At 41.1% G+C, this 22,884-nt stretch overlaps 2 protein-coding genes across 2 annotated transcripts; one reads left to right on the top strand and one right to left on the bottom strand.

The window, feature by feature from the left end:
* Positions 1–5,487: 5,487 nt before the first annotated feature.
* Positions 5,488–14,545, top strand: LOC144035448 (protein Wnt-7b-like). Its single transcript, XM_077545137.1, has 6 exons — positions 5,488–5,763; positions 7,005–7,231; positions 11,334–11,605; positions 12,783–13,230; positions 13,330–13,422; positions 13,886–14,545. The coding sequence occupies exons 1-6, from the start codon at positions 5,681–5,683 to the stop codon at positions 14,005–14,007; spliced, it is 1,245 nt and encodes a 414-aa protein (XP_077401263.1). The 5' UTR covers positions 5,488–5,680; the 3' UTR covers positions 14,008–14,545.
* Positions 14,546–14,594: 49 nt separating this feature from the next.
* Positions 14,595–22,759, bottom strand: atxn10 (ataxin 10). The gene is made up of 11 exons (XM_077545231.1): positions 22,610–22,759; positions 21,551–21,742; positions 21,407–21,489; positions 20,458–20,554; positions 20,031–20,195; positions 19,878–19,958; positions 19,444–19,600; positions 19,231–19,348; positions 18,872–19,059; positions 16,535–16,598; positions 14,595–16,295 (listed from the first exon to the last, which is right to left on the bottom strand). Exons 1-11 carry the CDS (start codon positions 22,735–22,737, stop codon positions 16,111–16,113), a joined length of 1,458 nt encoding a protein of 485 aa, XP_077401357.1. The 5' UTR covers positions 22,738–22,759; the 3' UTR covers positions 14,595–16,110.
* Positions 22,760–22,884: the final 125 nt, after the last annotated feature.

Below are 22,884 nucleotides of genomic sequence, written 5' to 3' on the forward strand. Positions count from 1 at the left end.
CTCATACAAACAGTAACAAAACAAATTCAGATGTCGTTTGTCCCACTGATCGTTTCTAGAGTCAAAATGGACTTCAATGGGAGACGACCAAGGAGGACATCACTGATGAAAATATTTTTATTTATTTTTTATCGCCAAAGTGCCGTGTTGTCAAGCCACAAAGCTGGGAGGTGAAGATCCATATGAAACAAAAGTGGAACTTTTTGGCCAGGCGCATCAGCTCACAGACACAAAATGAGGCATCCCAAGAAAAAAAACACTGTTCCTACTGTGAAATATGAAGGAGGCTATGTTATGTTCTGGGGCTGCCTTGCTTCATCTGGGACGGGTACAATGACCTTTCAAGACCATCAAAGTATTGTAAAGAGAAACGTGCTGCCCAGTTAAAATAATACAATTCAAAAGCAACATCTGATCTTCATTGGTTCATTTTCATAAAATGTTCACTTTTTAGTATAACTTTAGTCACATTCAAGTTATTTCTGTGACCACTGTGGGTTTTTCTTTTTACAGAGGTGTACATATTATTACTGTGATGAACTTGGTGAGCCTGAATCTGCAGCAGGGTTCAACCTGTTTGAAGAAAACTAGAAAAATAAGGTTAAATGCTCTTCACGCTGACACATCCCTGGCATACCATTTAAGGCCTCTGACTTCTCCACACAGGAAGCGTAATTGTACACGTCATGGTTACAGCTGTATTTAAAGACAACCTTGGCAATATCAATGGGAACAAGTGTTCTTACTACTTATGTTTGACTGCTAAATGAGCTCTGAGGCACATTAAGCCGCACTTCATGTCATCTTCACTCCATGACACGGGAATATTTCCACTGATTTATGTAGTTCACATTTGACAGCAAATTATGTCGCAATTTCATTTTTTCTCTGGCAACTATTCCACACTTTAGGGGTAAACGTGTATTTTGCTGCCCTATTGAGAGGATTGAGCAAACATTCAACAGCGGTTATATTAATCCAAGTCTATGGAAACAAACACACAGAAAACAATACATTAAGATATTTGGGACAATTCTATGCTTCTAACTTGGATGAGATTGGTGTGGAAGAACTACCCAATCAATTACAAAATTACTCAGAAAAAATCGGCGACATTAGAAGTCAACATACATTAGTGACATAATGAAATAAAATGTAATTGTCTTATCTTTTGTTGTTTGTTGCTGCAGTTCAATGGGCATTGTGTTGCTCCTTCTGGTGGCCCGCCTTGGCCACTTGGTGGCAGAAGCAGTTTAAAAGGAAAAAACACCGCAACTTTAAAGGGGAAGTCAACACCCCAATTTTTTTTTACAATAATATGTTCAATGCACTGCGATTGTCTGGCAACCAGTTCAGGGTGTACCCCGCCTACTGCCCGAAGCCAGCTGGGATATGCTCCAGCCCCCCCGCGACCCTTGTGAGGAAAAAGCGGTTAAGAAAATGGATGGATGTTCAATGCAGCCCCACTAATCTTAATACGGTATTTTGGTTAATATTGTGTAATATTGTATTTTATATATATATATATATATATATATATATATATATATATATATATATATATATATATATTATAATATTAAAATCCAGCTGTTTTTATCCATCTCAAGGTTCGGCCATTTTGCCACTTGCTGTTGCCTGAAGATGACATCAATGTTGCTCAGGTTTCAGGTAACAACCAATCACAGCACAGCTTCTGAAAACAGATGAGCTGTGATTGGTCATTGCCTGAGCCCTGAGCAACAATGATGTCAAGCAAGTGACAAAATGGCCGCCCCTTGAGATGAATGGATTTTGCTGCATAACTCATATTCCACAAATATGCATCAGAATGTCATGTTTAGACTAGTGAGGTCACATGTAACATATTACTGTCAACAAATGCTTAAGGTTGACTTCCCTTTTAATGCTATTTTTAGGGCCTGACATTTGTAACTGGCCACTATTAGCAAAACTGCAAAAATCATCTGTTTGTATGCGATTTATCCCACCCCTTCCCCCATGCATTAACAACTTACAAATAAGAGACAAAGATAATGACATTCAAACATTTCTCTTTCTGTTGAAAAGTTAAAGAAATACAGAAGGACAAAGTATTGTAAACCAGTCAAACATTGTGGATGTAATCCATATATTTATTGTTGTAAGTGTTAAGGGACCAAAAGAGAAATTATTTTAACACTCATTCGATTATGTTTTATTTTTTTGGGAACCGGTTATTTGAGTTTTATTCTGTCAAATATTGTAATCAGCATCGGGCTCAGTATCAAGTGAGCCAAGTACATTGCCACCAAGACAAAGCAAAAAAGATCAAATGATGACTTGAATCACAAAAATCTCTTATCTGAAGTCATCACTGTACATTTTCTAAGGTGTGGGAGGAGTAAAACTAAATCCGTAGAGCGGATTTTAACTGATTCTTCTTGTATGCTCCCACATTAATTGGGGTTCACTGTCCATCCAAAGGCCTGAAGCACCGTAAAACATTTTATGACCTGCAAGGCAATGCTTCCCTTGCTTAGCCTCCAGCTTTGTCAATCACCATAACCAAGCAGATATTGTCTCTTCTGTCAACACCCTTGACGGACATGAACTCATTAAGACTTTATGGATACTCTCATCCCTGATTTGATATCCTGCTTGGCGACACACACACTCCCAATACAAGGGCCCCCCGAAAATCAACTTTGAGTCTAGAAATGTGAAAAGAAACAGATATCGTGGCGCAACTGCCAAGACTTTAACGCACACTATTAAGAGCTATCTTGGCATTTAGAACTTGTGGTTAGGAAGGTCACTCGGAGTGAAAGTCACACAGGATTCAGCATCCGGCCGAGCTCTGCACATCTGATTGGAGATTTTTCAAAACTGGCAAATGAGCCTCTAACCAAACTTCTCAAAGAATAAACTGTAGTTTTATTCTGTTTACATTCTCAATCAATTGGAATTAAAAGGTTCCATTGCTCCGGAGACGCCTCACATCATACAGTATTTGGAATAGGGATTGATTTAAAAAGGATCGCCTTGTGGTTGTAAAGATTTGAAAGTACAGTCCCCGGAATGAAAGAGGGCGACGGATAAAACATGTACTTTGTCCTCTTGTGAAGGGAACTAATAAAATAGCTCATCCTTTGAAGCTTCTGATGAACTAAACACAACACTCCCTAGCCTACTCATTATTGACTTAACAGTCCCACTGCAAACAGAAAGGAAGACTGAATAATAACGACCCCCTTTTGTCTTCCTAAACACATTTTGCTCTCTCTAATCACACACACGACAACTCACACTCAAGGTACATTTACCTGGGTTTTAATGCAGATGTTTCTCCGTTTGATACCACATGAGGGCGCAAAGACGCTGATGAACTGTACATCCGAGGCCAGGACAGCACAAAAAAATCACCTCCAAAATCTTTGCTAAAGGGATTAAAAGGAAAGAAGCATGTTAAAAGCAGTATGTGACAAAATGATTAGATACACTTGGCTTGAAGTCAAGCTCTTGGATTTGTGCAAGGATGTGTGGTGCAAGTTTACACAATGGAGATTCAAGCATGTGCAGTGTGGCTCTGATAAATGAACTAATTTCAACAAATTGGCCCAAGAATGATTGCATATTTACAACTAATATCTTTAATAACATAATAGTCATCTTTGTTTATCTACCTATGTCAGTGACATATAATGTCAGGCAAAACAATTAAATGCTCTTACACTACAACATCATCACAATTTCAGAACTTTTTGTGACATTTGTTTGGTGTTGTGCTGTGAGATTGTTCAATTTACAGGTAACATAATGAGATTGAGAAAAGACAGCATCACGAGTAAACCGTCCACCACACAACAACATTACGGATTGTATTTGTTCTTGCACTTAATAGTTGCTCTTTGAAACATCAAATAATAATAAATGCCACTTTTACAGTAAGACTGTGAATGCATAGCATTTTTATTTATTATTGCAATTTTTGTTTTTTTAACATATAAACAAATCAGCGATTCTATTCGAGCTCCCCCTAGTGGTAAGCAAAGAATCACTGAATTAAATGTTCAAATATGTTTGCATTTAATCTTTAGGAACGTATTGTTTTCAATCATTTATTCAGGTACAATAATGCTGTTTCTTTTTAATTTTAAGTGAATAATTCAGTACAATATCTATTTTCCTATACAGTGTTGTGTTGTTTTCCAACTGTTGCTTGACAATTTTTCCCCAAATTCTAGATACGCAAACTGCATGGTGCTTGCTTCGCAACAAGCAGCATTTTGGCACATAGTTGGGAATTCAAGATGTTTTTTGCCACCACTAGTTGGATTTGCCTTCAAACTAAACATAAAACAGAGATGATTGCATGATGTGTTGTAAAACAAAACCATAAAACGTTCAGGAAGTCCCGCTAGCTCAATGCAAACACACAATGCAAAACAACAAATATAATCAATAGACACACATTTAGACAGACAATACTTACAGGTATAGGCCTATATTCTTTACCTTCATTCATCCATCCATCCATTTTCTTAACCGCTAGTCCTCACAAGTGTCGCGGGGGGCGCTGGAGCCTATCCCAGCTGGCTTCGGGCAGCAGGCGGGGTATATCCTGAACTGGTTGCCAGCCAATCGCAGGGCACACAGAGACGAACAACCATCCACACTCACAATCACACATATGGACAACTTGGAGAGTTCAATTAACCTGACATGCATGTCTTTGGAATGTGGGAGGAAACCGGACTACCCAGAGAAAACCCACGCAAGCACGGGGAGAACATGCAAACTCCACCCGGGAAGGCCGAAGCCCGGACTCGATCTCACGTCCTCTACACTGGGAGGCGGACGTGCTAACCAGTCAGCCACTGTGCTGCCTCTTTACGTTCAGCAAAAATAAATAAATAAAATATTCATATTGGAGCAAAGTGCATTAGTTAGAAAACACTTGTGCATCTGCCCTTATATTGCCCCCTAGTGGTCAAATTTCACGCATCAGAAGGAGTACAACTGGGGCAGGATTAAAACGTTCAATGGTCTTTCACTTGTATGGTGCTTTTTCTCAAAGTTCTTCACACTGAAGATCGAACACAATGGTGGTCATGATGGTGGTTCTTGTCGAGTCTAGCAGTTTCTAAAAATTTTTGAGGAGGTACTTCGTGTAAAATATGTGAGAATTTTGGCTTATATAGATGCTACAGTGTCCATTGTGTACATGATAATAAAAAAAAGAGTTGCCATTATTATGCCTCAAGGGAAGCATTCAACAATAACTGATCAATAAAAGAGAACCCCCAAATTACATTTTGCTTAAGGTCCCATCTCATGGAGGCGTACGTGGGCCGGCTCGGTATTGGAGGTGGGCGACAGCCAGGGTAGGATGTGAAGCTCCATCCCTTCCCTCGCAAAGCCCCACATGCACAGCGCCACTTTTTGTTATGCGCACAAAGCGACCCACCCACCGACCCACACCCGCACCACGCCCACCCCCGCACTCTCGCAGCCCAGGTGGGAGCGCGCACTTCGGCCTCGGGATGCAGCGGCTCACCCTCGGCGGACCGCCAGTGGAGCTCGGAGCTGGAGCATCGACGGGCAAGCCTTAAACCCCCTACCCACCTGTACGCCTTTTAAAAGGACTTTTTTTTCTCTTTACAATAAAGAGAGATCAAGTTGCGTTCAATGCGCAACCATGCTCATCATCTCGTCTCGCAGCGCGCTGCTGTCCGTCTACTATCCGCAGATCTTCCTCATCCTCACCAGCGGTAGCTACCTGTACGTTTCCTAATCTTCGCGATGCTATTTGCTCATCTTGAACACGCCTATATCTTGGATAACATCACTTTTACGCACCGATTACGCACAGCGATCCAAGCAAGGACGCAGGTGCCCAACACAAGGAAGTAACGTGCTCTGGTTGATTTCCACACTGACTTGTTTGGCTTCCTCTTTGGTGTGACAGAATATTTTTAGAAATGGGAAAAAATGTGACTAGGAAAATCTAGTCAGTCAAATTTTATGTTAGACCACAAACGATAAGCAGAATATGTGTGATATTTCCATAGACGTGCAGAGTTGTTAACTAACTGCTATTCCCGATTTTCAATAATTAAGTTCTTAGTTGTTTTTTTAAAATTAACATTCAAGCTCATTAACTGATTAATTACACCTCACACCACCATATGATGCTTTAATGCCAATTTTCGAGAAAAAAGCCATTAAGTTTCTAAAGTAGTAAAGTAATTTTTATAAGACGTGGGGGAAAAAGTAATATTACATGAATTAATTTGCATTTTTCTAAGATAGGATAAAAGTTGTAATATGGTATTTCAATCAAAGTTTAATACGGCAAAAAAAAAAAAAATATTGTAATATTATGGCTTTTGTTCCACAAAACACTTTTTTTCTAAAACTATATTCAATAAAAATGATACAATGATATATGATAAAATCATGAGATGGCAAGATCCGGTCCTCGAGGGCCGGAGTCCTGCAGGTCTTGGATAATTCACTTCTTCAACACAGCTCATTCGTGATCAGCTCATCAGCAAACTCTGCATAAGCCTGATAATGATTTTGTTATTTGGAATCAGCTGCAATTCGAGTAGGGAAACCTCTAAAACCTGCAGGACTCCGGGCCTCGAGGACCGCAGTTTGCCATCCCTGTCAAATAAATGATACAATTTGCTACAAAAAAACATTGTTTATACAATGATGCCATATTTGTCATGAGACAAGTTTGTTTTATTAGCTTAATGGTACCCATATGTAGGTTAGCAACAATTCATTGCAAAAAATGTTTGTAACCCAACCAATGGCTCATGGACATCTAAGGGTCCAGACACCCTAGTTTCAGAATCACTGGTGTAGAACTTAAAGGTGTGCCTAATATTTTGGTTACCTTATTTAGTGCAATTCTTAAACCACCACAATGACAGTCAAATCAATTACCTTGTGAATCAAAAGTCCATCTGGTTGTGAGCCGTAACGTAACCCAGGTCTGCATCTGCATACAGGACGTTGTCATCCGTGGTAGCTCTGGGCGCCAACATCATCTGCAACAAGATTCCAGGCCTGGCGCCCCGTCAGCGGGCCCTCTGTCAGAGCCGCCCGGATGCCATCATCGTCATTGGGGAAGGTGCCCAGCTGGGTATCAACGAGTGCCAGTACCAATTTCGCTACGGGCGGTGGAACTGCTCGGCCCTGGGCGAGAGGACTGTCTTTGGACAAGAGCTGAGAGTAGGTCAGTCCATTTGCGACTCTGTTGTTGAAGGTTTTTGTAGCAGACTGAGAGGAGTCGTTTCAATCCCTTAAGGTAAAATCCATGAGATGGGAAAGGGATTAGGACAATTAAAGTTTGGACCTTTTCGATGTCAGTATGTCAAAAAGTACCAAAGTAGTACCTCTTGAGGGTACAGCCCAAGTGGCAAGACATTGTACACTCTAAACGTACAATCTATGATAACACCCCATTGAGAAAATGGTTGGACTAACTCTTTTCACTTGGTTTGCGTCAAGGTTCAATGATACAAAAGGTAACAGTATAGCTGAGCAAAAATAAATTTTTTACAGCTAAAAGTAGTCTGCATTGTACCCCACAGAGCTGAAATCACAGGCATGTACCTTTATAGAGGCCAAAAGGGTACAGAAATAGTACCTTGCAACGTAAAAAAATGTTTATCCCAAATGTACTAAAGCACCCCGTTGAGTACATAACTGGATTTTAATGTAACTGTAATGATGGTTTTCCAAAGCCCAACCTAAAATACAGACAGACCCCAGTGATTTCCAAATGCAATTGCAAAGTTGTAAAACTTGTCAAAGCAAAGTTGGCCCTGCATGGAGAAGTTACACCTTTTACGTTAAACGGGTCAGAGTCCTTCGTACTTGCCACAGAAGCCCGTTGGCTCCTCATTGTGAGACCCTTATATAAACTGTATTGCGATGTGAAATGTTTTGTTGCGGTTACGCTGCGGGTTTGGACCCGCGTTTCATCTCGTAGCTCTGGGAGCAATCACTTTGTTCCACAGAGACAGACATCTGGATCCCTTTCCTTCTTTTGTCAAAAGGAAATGTCTCCTTTCACTCTGTTGCGTGTAAAAGCGGCAAAGAGTACGTTCTGGATCCAGATTGTACTCCCCTGGAGACATGTTAAGAAGTTAAGAAGCTTCTCCAGCACTACATTCTATACAGTGCTGAAAAGTAAGAAAGTACAATTAATTAATTTGTGACGAAGTACATGTTTAATGTATATGTACTTTACTTGAGTAATTTATTTTTGCAAGACTTATTTTTTACTGTCAACATTTGAAAAACCACATCTGTACTTTTAAATTTTCTTTTATTTTTTTAACCTCTTCTGATAAAGGGATTCTTAACTCATTGAGTAATTTTCAGCAGTAAAAAGTTCATATTTTGTCCAGAATTAATTTGCTAACTTCATTTTTTTTTCATGTACAATTAATACCTTAAAAAACAAAACCTTCCACTTGCTGTCGACTGAAAATGAACCTGTGCTGAGGCAGTAGGTAACGACCAATCATGGCTCACCTGTTTTCTGGGTTCGGTCAGCAAACTGAACTGTTAGCATTAGCTAATTGTTTTTTTTTTAGTCAGTTCAAAATATTAGCAAAGCTATGAGAAAACGTTTTGCTCTTTAACCTTTTAGTCTGAACATTTTCTAATTTACTTAAGTACATTAGTTAAAAGCAGTACTTTTACTTTTTTTACTCAAAGATCTGTACTTAAGAAGTCCCCGTAAAGTCACTATAAATGTCTTCTAAAATCAACACCAAATAGAAAAGTGTGATTGACAACCTTGACAAATTTGAATACAATAAGTGTAATTCGTAAAGTATCAACGTTTTCCATGTTATACAATGAGGCACTCACGGTCTACATGCTGGTTGTCATGTCTGATTCCTCCCCCACTCTTTCGTCTTCTCTCACACTCAGCCTACAACGAGGCACTCCAGGGTGGCCACACCAGCCCGAAGCCCCGTTCCACATGCTCGCTTGTCAAGTCCGACTTATAAAAAAAAAGAAAACAAAACAAAACTCAATCTTCATCCTTCCTCTGCATGATGTGCACACACTCACGAGTGACAATGAGGCACTCTAAAGGTCAACGTCAGCGGACTATCTAAAAAAGAAGATAAACCAGCCTCGTAAAACTGCGGATGTAAACAAAGGCGCTCAAGTTCTTATATAGTGGGGGAGTGTTGACCCATGATGGGATCCAAGTGCATAACTGAATGCCATTGTAGCCCCCCCCCCCCCCCCAAACAAAACAAAACGCTAACACTAGAGCTCCACAACTGAGTGAACATAGTTCAGTCTTTGCATATGTTCAGCAAACATATTAGAACATAATGCCTCTAGAAATAAATCTGACTTTACACTCACTTTACGGGGTCTTTAAGTACAGAGTCAGTGTAAATACTTCTGCTTCTATATCTATTGTTCAAACATAAACAAGCATAAGTGACACAAGTACCAGTTTGGTTTCAGCAGCAATTGCTCAAGAGCGTCAGCTGAAATGGCGCTAATGTACCATCTGTACCACTTCATCTGCTTGAGCACGGGCCCTTTGAACTCATTAAGCGTTGAGAAAGAGTCGGCTTGAATCACACTAACCACTAATTGAAGTCAGGCCCAGCCGGCAGCTGGATGGCAACAATGCGCTGCTGTACAATCCAAACAAATCACGGCGAGAGGAGATTGCTGGTTGGCCGTCAAATGCGCCTTATGCCTTGAGAAATGCTCCCTGTACAATATATGAGGATTGTACAGATTTAGCCTGATGAGTGAAGACTTCGGAGTTTGTTATTAGTTAAGGATTGAGGGACCATAGGCCCGATGGTTTCACTTTGTCAGGTTGGAGGGGAGCCATTAGAATTGAGACGGTGTGCATTAATACCGCGGCCTGAGAGGACGCATTACACTGATTGCCACGGGCCGATATCCTATTACACCGACCCACTGTGGTTCCAGTAAATTAATTCACCCCCGCATACCCCCCTCAGCATGCCATGAAATATAAGGGTGTTTATTCTCCAGTTCAAATGGTGACACGCGAAAAATCCCCTTGGAAATGGGCATATGTCAGTCAAGTTTGGCCACAGAGGGTTTCAACAACGTAGTATCGCTTGCAAAAACAATGTGGAATGCCGAAGACGGACACGGACAGACATTTAAGCTGTGTGAGAAATTCCATTAATGAAACACATAAAATAAAACAGGAAGGCTTATCCAGAAAAAAACAAAACTAAAAACTTTTCTGGTCAGCCAGTAGATGTCACTTGTGTTTTCCTCAAGTTAGGACAGACAATAAGTGAACCAGAACAGCTGATGATTTCAGCCATTAGTTGTGGACACTTGACATAAATTGGCGTATAAAAATTAGCCAAGTGACGAGAGAGAGAGAATGATTGCAAGAATCGACAAGTAGTTCTTAATAGATAATAGTGTCGTAACAGCATCTAAAGGGCCGTCCTTGAAAGGCTCGGTGGTTTAGTATGTGGGCAAAGGGTCCAATCGTCTAAGAACAACATTTCTCAAGAAATAATTGTCAGGAATTTGTGGGGATTCCATCATGGACAAACCATAATATCCATAAAATATCCAGAGAATGCATCAAAATCACGCCATGTAGAGAAGATACCGATGTCGAACAACCTTCCGTCCCTGCATTTAAAAACTGACACGAGTCCATAAAGGATATTACTACTTGGATTTGGAAGGACTTTGGAAAACCATTTGAAGGAAATGCAATTCGTCACTGCATCTGCAAAAGGTAAAAAAATGATAAATGAAAGTAAGACTCAGCTTTGCAAAGGGAAAACCATACATCAATAACATCCATAAGCCAGTTCTGGGCTCGGGCTCTGTCTTAGATGACGCAAAGTGGAAAAGTCCGCTGTGGTCAGACGAATCCATGTTTCAAAAATTGCTTTTGGAAATCTTGGCTTCTCGTGTCCTCATTGACTAAAGAGGCAAAAGGAGCATCCAGATGCTTCCCAATACAAAGGCAAAAAAGTCAGCATCCGTGATGGTATGACGGCGTTTCGGTGGCCTACAGCATCATGGGCAATTAAAAACCTTCATCGCCGCCTGTGCTGCAAACCAGATGACGTCTTCTAATTGAAGCCACATTCTGCATGTGCTACATGAAAGAACTGCTGTCTATAGTTACCTCACACTGACAACCTAACACCGGTGGTGGGCCGTTTGGACTAACAAAGCCTTCTCTACTGGCCTAAACTCCATCAGTAGCACTGTACAACCTTATTTCTAATAATTCGTCCCAATGGTACATTGAAATCGATCAGTTTTTTTCTCTTCAGGTAGCCGGGAAGCAGCCTTCACGTATGCCATCACAGCTGCCGGCGTGGCACACGCGGTGACCACGGCATGTAGCCAGGGCAACCTGAGCCAGTGCGGCTGCGACCGCGAGAAGCAGGGCTACCATGACCGCGAGGAGGGCTGGAAATGGGGCGGCTGCTCAGCTGACATTAAGTACGGCGTGGACTTCTCGCGGCGCTTTGTGGACGCCCGTGAGATCAAGAAAAACGCCCGGCGCCTGATGAACCTGCACAACAACGAGGCAGGACGAAAGGTATTGGGAGCAGAATTGATTCAATAGATTTAATTTCACACATTTTTGACACATCAATGTCATACAATCGTTTTCACATGACACGTTTCCATCGAATGCTGGAGTTCAATTCACCATGTTATATTTACATGGTATGACATCATACCAGTGGCGGGACATGTATTTAGTACCTGGGCCTCCAGTGGGGAGTCAATATGGACGTTTTTTCCTCATCAAATAGTTTTGCTCTGACCAACCAATAAAATGACAGATAAATGTTGATGTTATTGCGGGCTGATTGGTTAAAGAAGCACCCATTGCTGACAGAGATGAAGCTATATAAGGCAGCACCTATTGATTCTCAAGGCCCTGGTTGGGTTAGATTGACATTACAGCACAGAGAATAAGTCAAATCTCAGGTCAAGTCATTATGCAGTCTTCATAAAGATGGAAGACCAATAAGGTCAGATAATGAGCTTAACGGCCAATTTATCTAACCAGTACATACAAGTAACACCTCAAGTCAAGTCCAGAGTTTCTAACTCCTAAATTCAAGTCAAAATTCAAGGTTTCTAGTTTTTGTTAAGTCGACAAGACGGTAAGACAAGTCATCTCAAGTCAAAGTCGCAATGACTCCAGCCCCAAGCTACATCACATATGTCAGCACCACAACAAAAGTGCAATATGGCAGTTATCGCAAGTTACCGTATGTCCCAGACCTACCCGTGTTAGTTGATAAACTGAAATATATTTAGAAAATTAAATGAAAGATGAACGGCGATAAAGAGGGGATTACCATATACCAAAAAGTTGGTATGATACAGATTGAATATTTACGTCTTATCCACTTTTGACAATGGAAATACAATGGAGGTATACAGTACCAGACTACATAAACCGAATTGTACTGCATGGCAAAAATGGTCTATGGTGGTTCCTTACGGTTGTGGCAAATGTACTCAAACTCTGTACTCAAATAGATATACATATACTTGTTAAAAAAGACGACTAAGAAACAAGAGAAAACAAATATTCCTAATAAGACACATTTACCATTGATAACCTCAAAGACTCGAAAACATGAACATTATTAACATTTTCTAAAAAGTATTCAGAAAGATATCCTTACTTCCCACAACTGAAATCGGATGACGATACTTCAAGGTCCACAAAACCAACTTAGTTTGTTTGTGAACAGATTCTGGATGAGAGAATGAAACTGGAGTGCAAGTGCCACGGCGTTTCGGGTTCCTGCACCACCAAGACCTGCTGGATCACCCTGCCCAAATTCCGAGAGATTGGTTACCTACTAAAGGAACGCTACGGCGCGGCCGTTCAAGTGGAGCCGGTCCACGCTTCCCGCCTCCGCCAGCCTTCCTTTCTACGCCTGAAAGAAGGCCGGGGCTACCAAAAGCCCACTGACACCGACCTAGTGTACCTGGAGCGCTCGCCCAACTACTGCGAGGAAGACAAGGCCACGGGGAGCACGGGCACGCGGGGTCGACTCTGCAACGGGACATCGGCGCACGTGGACGGGTGCAACGTGATGTGTTGCGGCCGGGGGTACGACACGCACCACTACACGCGGGTCTGGCAGTGCCACTGCAAGTTCCACTGGTGCTGCGTCGTCAAGTGCAACACCTGCAGTGAGAAATCTGAAGTTTTTACCTGCAAGTAGAAAGGGATATGATGGATTTATTCAACGTATTTATTCACACATTTTGCACATTTTTGACATCCTTTAGGACAGCAGATGTATATTTGCCTTACATGCCGGTGTGAAACAAACACATGCTGCAAGAGAAAGGATATGTTATTTGAAGGCTTTGCATCAAAAGGTATGGCACTCATAAGGAAAATAATTACTAGGATGAGTACGTGAGGGGGACAATGGGAACATGCTTTACTGCAGTCCAAAGTGAGGGAAAACCGATGGCTAAAACGCTGGAATACAACTGACTGTAACTCACACTGTATTCTGTTTGAACACTGAAATTAAAAGTAAATAATTTATGTTAGACTTTATTGCATAATTCCAGAGGCTGGAAACAACAACTCACCATTTTTTTGCTTCTCCTTTGTGATCCACTGTTGCAAACTGGACTTCTGCAGTGTCTTCAGTGTTGATGAAATATTCAGCCAGGTCTATCCTTTGCAGCCATGATTAGTAACCTGTCCCGTTTTAAGCTATTGATTACGCATGGGGTATTTTTCTCGGGCCCCTTCTATTTTTAGCATCCAACCTCGTGAGTGTGAAGATCACTTTCCATCCCGACTGTGTTCATTGTTTTGTTTTCGAAGGGCTGAGAAAAGCATGTGAGGCCTGTCGGGACGCCACCGTGGTGATGCGACCCGGTCGGGCTACAGTGGACGTTCCCATGAATGGCTCGGACCCGGAATTCCACGCTTCCAGTGCGGTTTAAGCCCGCCTGGGTGGATGGCATGTGCCTTAACCACACAGCCCTTGCAGCTATTTTTGGTCTATCACCCATCATGTGTTAAATGTTTATTTAGGCTTTATATAGCTGCCAAAACCATTTGAAGAGTATATTTTTATATGAGGAACATGGCACTTTATGTCATTTAACAAATGGGAAGGACGTCGCCATTGAAAAAGTGTTTACTAAAAAAAAAAAAAGTGAAAAAAGTGTTTAACTATTGTCTTTGTGGGGGGAGGGGAGAGGGTCATATTTGAGAGCTATAAATTATTTGGGGTTTATACTGTTGTTTCTAAATTGTAAATAGTCCATGCTTTACCAAAGTAGCCCAGATTGATATACAAATCAACATAGACTAGAAAATTAGTCAGACTGTCATAGTCAATTGTGCAACTTTAGTACAGACTTGAGTTGTTTTTTGTTTTGTTTTTAATAATAATTATTGCTTTCTCAAAGCAAATCCATGCAGCTCATTTCTTTACTTCCATGACACGTTTTCAGCTTCCTCTTAATGCCTGTTGTGTTTTGTCGCATCTGGCCTTTCTTGGCTTCAATAAAGTCATAACAAATCATTGTGGGTAGCAAACAAATGTCTTTATTAAGCCTTATCCTAAAAAGGAACTTGTTCTTTTTTTTTTTGCTGAAGAGATAAACACAAAGCAGAATAAAACGCTGATATGGGAAACCCCAGAAGTGGTGGCCCTGACTAATATGTTAGGAGGGGAGCAGACGGCCGTGGCAGGGCTGAATGACTCGCACAGCCTCTTTTCCTGTGCGGCTCAAAAGCATTGCAGCCAGCCGGTCGAGCGCAAGTAACCGCTGTTTTGTTAGCTGTCTGAAATCCTTGGGGACCGGAACAGCGTAAGCTCCCCGCACTATGGCGGCGGATTGAGCGGAGAGTCTGGCCAATTGTTTCAGTGCATCTTGTCATTATCAAAATGGGAGACAGAGCAAACAGGGTGGGGCAGGGCACGTAAAGCAACACATTGTTGAAGTGTCAGGACTGTTCAGCTTAGCGGGTCGGGATTCTGTAAACTCCCGCTTCTCTGGCCCCTCCATCTCATCCAGAGTTACCGCAACAAAAAGTTAATAACAGGTTCTATTCATTGACGCTGGAAGAAAGTTCACTTGGAATATAGTTTTCCAAAGTGAAGAAAAGCTGCATGAGGTGTGAAAAGTCAACACTGTGAGGTTGAAGAACGAAGTCATTAGCAAGACTGAATGTCTTAAGCCCTTTCAACGCTGCATTTATCTACAATAGTGCAATGAGTTTGGATTACAGTTCAAAAACTAAGATGAAGAGTCTAGTGAAATTGTGTTAGTTATTCTCTATGTAACATTCTCTTCTGTTATATGATTGCAGAAGTCACCACTATTCTGTTCATGTAACTTTCAAGGTTCAAGCAAGTCCCAAGTTACAGTGGCAAAAATCATACAAATCAATCAAAATCGTAGTCCCTACTACATTTCAAGCAAGTCGAGTCAACTTTAGTTAATTAAATCATAAGTTATACAATCGTGCTCAGTCACAACATGTATTCGCTCATTAATTCACAAATGCGCTTCAAATGTGATGCTGTGAGACTACAGCCGAATGAATGTGTTACATCTTGCTTCGACTAAAACGCAACAAGATGATATTAGGATTTGAGAGTTTCATCATATTGTGCCAATACTGTCCACTTGAACTGTGATTTGCAGGTTTTGTCACTTATGAAATATTACAAGGCTTTGCACCTTTCTATATTTATGACTTATTCATAACGTGTGTTCCATTCAGAGTCCTATACTTGCAACATGCTGGGCATCTGGTGACTCGGGGAGCTGAAAAGAAGTCAGCAAGATCTAGATCTAGTCACCAACCTGGCTAATGGAATATTACATTCTAAAGTCTTTAGATTATATCTCAGCTTTGTTTCCAAAAGATAGCATGAAGATGTCCTATAGCCTAAACCTTACTTTTCTACTATGCAAATTCTGAGCACTTTAATACTGTACTAACAAGCAGTTTGTTTCCTCCCTACACTCTGCTTCCACATTTTTGAAAACCTGTGATCCAGTGGAGGGCCGCTCCATCACACGAGAACATCACACGTCCTTCTGCGTTGGTCTGAGCAACAAGCTCCCATCCCGCTCCTCTATGCGAAAGCCCAAGTCCTTGAGCGCAGAGTAGTCAGCGTCGCCGCGGTGCTCCAGAGACGCCAGCAGCTCCTGGTTCTTCGGGTTGTGATCAAAGAGATTCCGAATGGCTAAAATAGACCACTGGCTAATGACTGGGAGTGTTATATAAGGAAAGAAAATGTGATTTTTCCATTTTAGGTGGCCCAGGAGATGAGTCTTACAGACAAATTGAAGCACTTTCGCCTTTCGAACAAGATTTGAAAAATATATCATAGATAAATATAACCAAGAATATCGATCTGCAGAATAAATAAAAAATTGACCAAATTTGGTTGTACTGTACAAGGCTTTGGCCTGATGCCAGGAAATGCATATTGCTGGCCAAGGATACAGGGGTTGTTGCTGTCTATTCTGCAGTTGTCCAGAATGAGGGGGATGCCTTCCAATTCTCTCACCTAAGGAAACAAATTCACATGCAAATCAATGTCATTTTCTTGCAGGACTAATGGGAAATAGTCAGCACTTTACAGCACCTTTTTTCAATTGTGCTGTTGAATTGTTTTCCAGCTGTACTACAATTGCAACGTAGCACGCTCAACAAAACCAATGTTGTTGTCTCTCATAATAAGTGAGAAAATATTGCCCATGTTTAAAAATTCCAAGTGATTATTTGATGGCAAATGATACCTACAGGGGGGAAATTGTAAAAAGCAGCGGCATAGTTGTGGGTTTGCCTTTGCCTGTCACAACGGCATCATCTGCTTCTTATCATTTATTTGCGTCTATAGGCTCAATTATTGTATTTGCTTGCTGCTGACCTCCACTTGTCACGGCGGTTACTCTCCAAACAGAGCGCCAGACCTAATAGCCGAGTAAAAAAAAGAAAGAAAGAAAGAAAGCTGTTGGTGTTGTCAAAGATGAGAACAAACAGCCCCGCTCTGTATTTTCCACAGCAACAACAGGACTTCAGCTTTATGCGCATCCAGTTCGGCACTTGGCGAGGACATCTTATGCTCCAATCTCTCCAGACGATGAACGAAGTAAAATGTGGCTTACTGGAACTTGCGTGGTGAAAACAGATATGGGGTGATTTCTGACCACTGACAGGCCGCAGATCAGCATCCATAAATATTACGGAGAGGCCAACTGAGGGTGTCCATCCCACAAGCATTCCATCAATCGCTTCCTATTAAATGGGACTGGGCCCTGCATTGTGGCACGCACGGAGGCCAGCTCCTCCCTAGACCGCTGTAATATTTATCTTGATGTGACGAGTGAGATGTTGACAGCAGGCGATGGAGGCAAACTGATAAAATCGCGGCAGCGCAGGCGAGCTAGGGAGTGGGTGAGTGCCAGAACATGCTTTGTAAGGACAGGAACACACAGAGTCCATCAACTCATTTCCTCTCTGTCGTCGTCCAGCTGAGTTGGCGGCCGCCTGTTTCACGCCCGCACTGTAAAATAATAACGCACTAAAGAACAAATGTTGGGAAAAAGCAGGGAATCCATCTCTCTGTTCAATGTCGCTCAAAAATAAAGTTCCCATAGCAGAGCTCTCACAAGAGAAGACCAATAAAACACATGACTGCAAGTGTTATTTAAAGAGAGCAATGCGATTTTTACACTTAGCCATGAGGGTAAATTGTGACCTGAGAAAAATGTAAATTTTTTAGCTAATAAAGATATGGTCAAAACTTTGTACAATCACGTTAGTAGAGCTTTAACAACTGGAGAGTCGTCCTGGCTGGCCCACCAAGATTAGAGAACGACAATGGTAGTAAGAGCGAGCAGACCTCCGCCAAAGCCGAAGAATCCTGATTGAAATCAGCTCCTAATTGTTCATTGTTTAATGCTTGATGTGGTTATTTATATACAAGATGGCCATCGTGGCCAGTGCAGTGGTTAGCATGTCTACCTCACAGGCCTGAAGTTTTACAGTAGGTTTGAATTTCAGCTCCAGCTTGCATGGGGTTTCTCTGTGTAGTCCGGCTTCCTCGCACATTACAGAAATAAGTGGTTAAAGCACAGGCTGACAACATCATGTGTGTATATATATAGGAGTGTGTGTGTGTATATGGGTGTGTGCAGTCCTCATGTATATACTTCTCTACACATGTACACTTCTGTGAAGACTTCTGGGAAGTCTTCTACTTATTGCTGCACTTCTTATTTATTTAATTTTATCTCTTTCTATTCTGTTGTTTTCTCTTTACTGTAAACTGCAGCTGGACGGAGTCCAGGAAAAAGTTCCCCACGGGGAAAATAAAAGTATATCGTATCGTATCGTATCGTATCGTATCGTATCGTATCGTATCATTTTATGTGGCCCGCAAAAGCAAATCAAGTATGTCAACTTCCATGATGCTTGCTATCCGTACCAACATTTCAAATTGTCTTATGTACTTAATAGTAACTACAAACAAAGTGTTTAGTAAATTAACAACTCTAATTGAAGATCTAAGTCTAACATAAAATACTTTGCCTTTGGTCTTAAGTTTATGTCCAATAAATCTGATATTGTTTATTGTAATTACTTGTGTTAAAACATGTATGAGAAGCAGATCTTCAAAAATAAACACATATTAAATTGCAAACGCAATGAGATTATTTTCAAAATCATTCAGGTCCAATGAACAGAGAAACTAAATGAGCATGCTGACTGACTGGCAAACAGTCCTGGGTGTACTCTAATGAAGACAAGCACTACAGATTTTTAGCATCTGTCTACCTTGTTCTGGTTGTTGTAGTGGGTGTAGCACAAGTTTGCAACAAGCCTGATGAGGTGAGCCTTGAAGCTGATGACGGGGGATTGGCTGGACGGGTCCATCTCCATGTCCACCAGGGCGTCGAAATTCTGTGCCGAGCTGAAGATGTTCTTACTGCTCTTTCCAATGGTGTGAACCTGCTTCAGAAGCTCTGATGGGAAACAGGAGAGCAACACTTAAATTCTGTGTTTTATCGACTACGGGGCAGGAATGCGTGCGGGAATCTGCTTTCTGTCATGACACCTTTACGACAGGAGTTGGGCTGGCCCAGCTCGGGGTCAAGTCATTCATGGGAGGTTGTTGTTTGTGTGATTTGATTTACCTATGGTGGTCACCAGGAGGTCCGGATGGTCCTGTAGGAACATGAATTGTTGTTGGTGTGACGTCATCTCACACAGAACATCGAGTAGACTGATCACCGTCAGTGCCTCCTGCAGGACCTGTGGAATATTGCAATGCAATATATCTATAGAGTAAACCCCAGCCTTCTTTCATTTTTTTTTTAAAATACATTTCATAATGGTCATGTATGTACCTCGTCACTGGAGGCAGAGCCGGTGGCGAGGCTTAGCACGGCTCCACAACCTTTCTGGAATGAGGATGCGAGGAAACGGGCCACGCCGGGAGGGATGCCATTATCCAGTGACTCGCCGCCACTTAGCTGGGCAGAGATCAACTCTAAGAGGGTAAGCCTGAATAAGACACAAATAGAGCACTTTTCTCATTTATTTTGCACTCTTTCAGTGGAAAACGTTTGGACATTTCTGCTACAGGTCGTAACGACAACATCAACACAGGTAATGCCATTAAGAACTAGTGTATTTTTTCAGCATTTAGTGTGCATATAAAGCCCATTTTGAACATTATTTTCATCTTTATGGTTGAGGAGTGAGATTGTCACCTGCTATCTTGTCATGCAGCAACAGACTTGCTTTCAAGAATATTTGTGTATGAAAAAAAAAAAAATACCTTTCACAGGGAGACATTGCAGAGTACATGTTTTCAACCAGAGCTGAAGACTTGAGAAAATGCTGAGTTGCAATAAGCACCCTGTTAAACAAGACACTGCGATAAGAAATGGACTCTCCTGTGACATCAACAAGTCTGCCAGTCGTCTCTTACGTCCAGTCCAGCTCAGGTTGTGTTCGACAGAGCTCCATCACCCTAAGCGCCAGCTGGATGTTCTGCAGCTCAGCCAGTTCTTCCACCTTGCTTTCATCCAGGCACGAGTGGAGCAGCATGGAGGCGTAGCTCACTGTCTTCTCGTCAGCCACATTAAGCAGCTGCCTGCTCACAATGTGGGCAAACGTGCTTGTGATGAGTCTTTTTTACATTCATGTACTCACTCTTCAAAATATTATTGCTGTACACTATTTTACATTAACTGTTACTGGGCATGATGAGAGCAGTTTTATACCACCTGTCCTTTATGCACCACGGGTAAAAAATATTTTCAGATATCTATACTTCACTTGAGTATTTATTTTTCTGACATCTGACTGGACATCATTACATTGTTATAAAGTGTCTTGCAATTCCATCAACTTACAAGAGTAGAGCTGGAAAACTCAGCCGCCAAATGACATCTTTACACATTTGGTTCCCCACGGATAGATTACCAAGAAACTGGATCCCACAACGCAGAGCTAAAATAGATAATTGAAGAAAAATGGGTTACAGTGGTCCTCTGTTCATCACAGGAGTATTATTCCACACACATCCATGATAGGTGAAAACTGATATTAAAAGGTTTTTTTTTTATCGATAAGTCTTAAAATACCCCTAATTTATTATTCAAATTGGGACTGAACAATTCATTGATTTTAATTTCACATTGCAGTGTAGTAGAATGTCATTTTAAAATCACAAAGGCTGCAACTTTGGGGGGGGGTTCCAAGTCTGTCGCTAAGCTTTATTCATATTTAATTTATTTATTTATACAATTTCGAAATAGGTTCAGTGCATATAAGTGCAGTCCACATGTTAACATCTTCTTTGTATTGTGAAACATGAGAAGTTAAAGTAATAATTTGCATATAATAAATCTGATATTGTTTAATGTAATACAGATTACATTTTTGCTTGTGTGTTTAAAGTATATAATGGAAGAGGAACTTGAAAAAAAATCGCATTTAAATCGCAATACTGGGGGCGAGGGGGAAATCGCAATGACATTTTTCACAATCAGCCAGCCCGATTTTGAACATATCTAAACCTTGCAAAATACACCATTTAAATGCATTTCAAATATATATTTTATAAATTGCATACATAAAATTGTAATTGTAAAATGTAATAGTCATAAAAATTGTAAACATAAAATTTAAAGACAAGAGTAATAAACTGCAAATACCTCCAAATAATCTCCACATTGAAAATTATTGAATCCATTTTTAAAACACAATGTAAAAGAATTTCAACGCAAAAAAAATGTTTAACAGAAAAATCTGTGATATACTGGGAATTTATTGTACTTTAATTGGGAATTGATAACTTACACTCAAAAATGCCATCCCCGCTCTCTGAATTTGTGTGAAAGAATCTCAGGAGTTGAATGGAAATATCAACAAAACCAAGTTCCCTGGAAGAAGAAACATATTGACGTATTGGAACACGTGTACATGAATTATGCATGTTGTTACCTGAGGAGGCTCTGGTTGTGAGAACTTTGCACACAGGAGTTTCTCAGCACCCTGAAGCACTCTGCGACAAGCTGCAGCTGCAAGCTGGCGGTTTTCAGGTCCTGATCGAAGCCGTAGGCAGCTTGGAGCTCATCGCTTAGTCTGGATAAGACCTTCACAAGAGTGGAGAAAGCTTCTCTGTCCACAACATCTCTGAAGGTTGAGTAAATAAAATGGCACAATTACTTAATAAGAATACATTTTATTTCCAGGGGTTTTGAATTTCTAAGTTTAATTTATCCCATGACTAAGCACTCAGTTTACTGGTATATATAATCAATCTTCTCCATTTAAATCAATGTCCAGTGCCATTTCTTTTTTCGAAATGATTGATTGTGGAGTCGTCAAGTGTTTGGGGATTGAGTTCCAGGACTGAAGTGCAGCAGAGCAGAAAGCCCGGTCATCCAAGGAAGCTTACAGTTTGCTTTGAGGGGGAAAGAAGAGGTTTGAGGTGAGGGACTGGTGGTTTAGGGTATGTGTAGGGGTGAGCAGGTTCCTTGAGGTAGTACTCAGGTGCATTGCGGTCTGTCATGATGACAGCCGTTTTATAATAGATTCTGGAGGTTTTGGATAATTAAGTGTCCAGGTACAGTTCATGAATTGTAATCAAGAAGGCACATGCAGCACTGTTTTGAAGTTCTTTTCCGAGGTCATCAAGAGTTATACAGGAAAATTGACCAATTTCAAAACTGTTCGGATATTATTAGTAATAGTTACTTTAATCGAATAATGTACAGTATATTTGTATTAATGTGGCCCTCTCATACAGCTGAGTAAGGTCACTACAGTCGCTTATACAATTTCATTTTATTTTTGTTTTTAATTCTGCCTCAGCTTCCACTTTGTCCTATAAGGTGAGGAGAATACATAAGTAATATTCAAGCTGCTATACTGTCGAGTAGCTTACTTGTACGTGTGACAGTCAGTCACGTCAGTCCAGTGGCAGTTCAGTTAGCTTAGCAAGAAAGCTAACACCTCCGGTGTCGAACTATACGAGACAACACACGTCTTTGTTCCCACCTGTATTCCTGGTCCCGTAACGCGCTCGTAAACGTTTGGAGAGCCTCCAAGTGTTCGGGGCAGTGTTTTTCATTCAAAATACGCACAATATACGGTGAAATGTCATCTGGGTTGGGAGTAGCTGCCATATTTTCTTGCTTCGGTTGTGTGTGGAGGAAACGCGGAAGTAGTTCTAAAAGCCCGTTGGTTGATCCGCAGTTAAGGGCGGAGTCAAAACATGTGCTAGTGTTTTCAAGCACATTTCATGCAGTTCAACGACAACAAACGGTCACTGA

This window comes from Vanacampus margaritifer, chromosome 15 (assembly GCF_051991255.1).
Source record: "Vanacampus margaritifer isolate UIUO_Vmar chromosome 15, RoL_Vmar_1.0, whole genome shotgun sequence".
Taxonomy (NCBI): Eukaryota; Metazoa; Chordata; class Actinopteri; order Syngnathiformes; family Syngnathidae; genus Vanacampus; species Vanacampus margaritifer.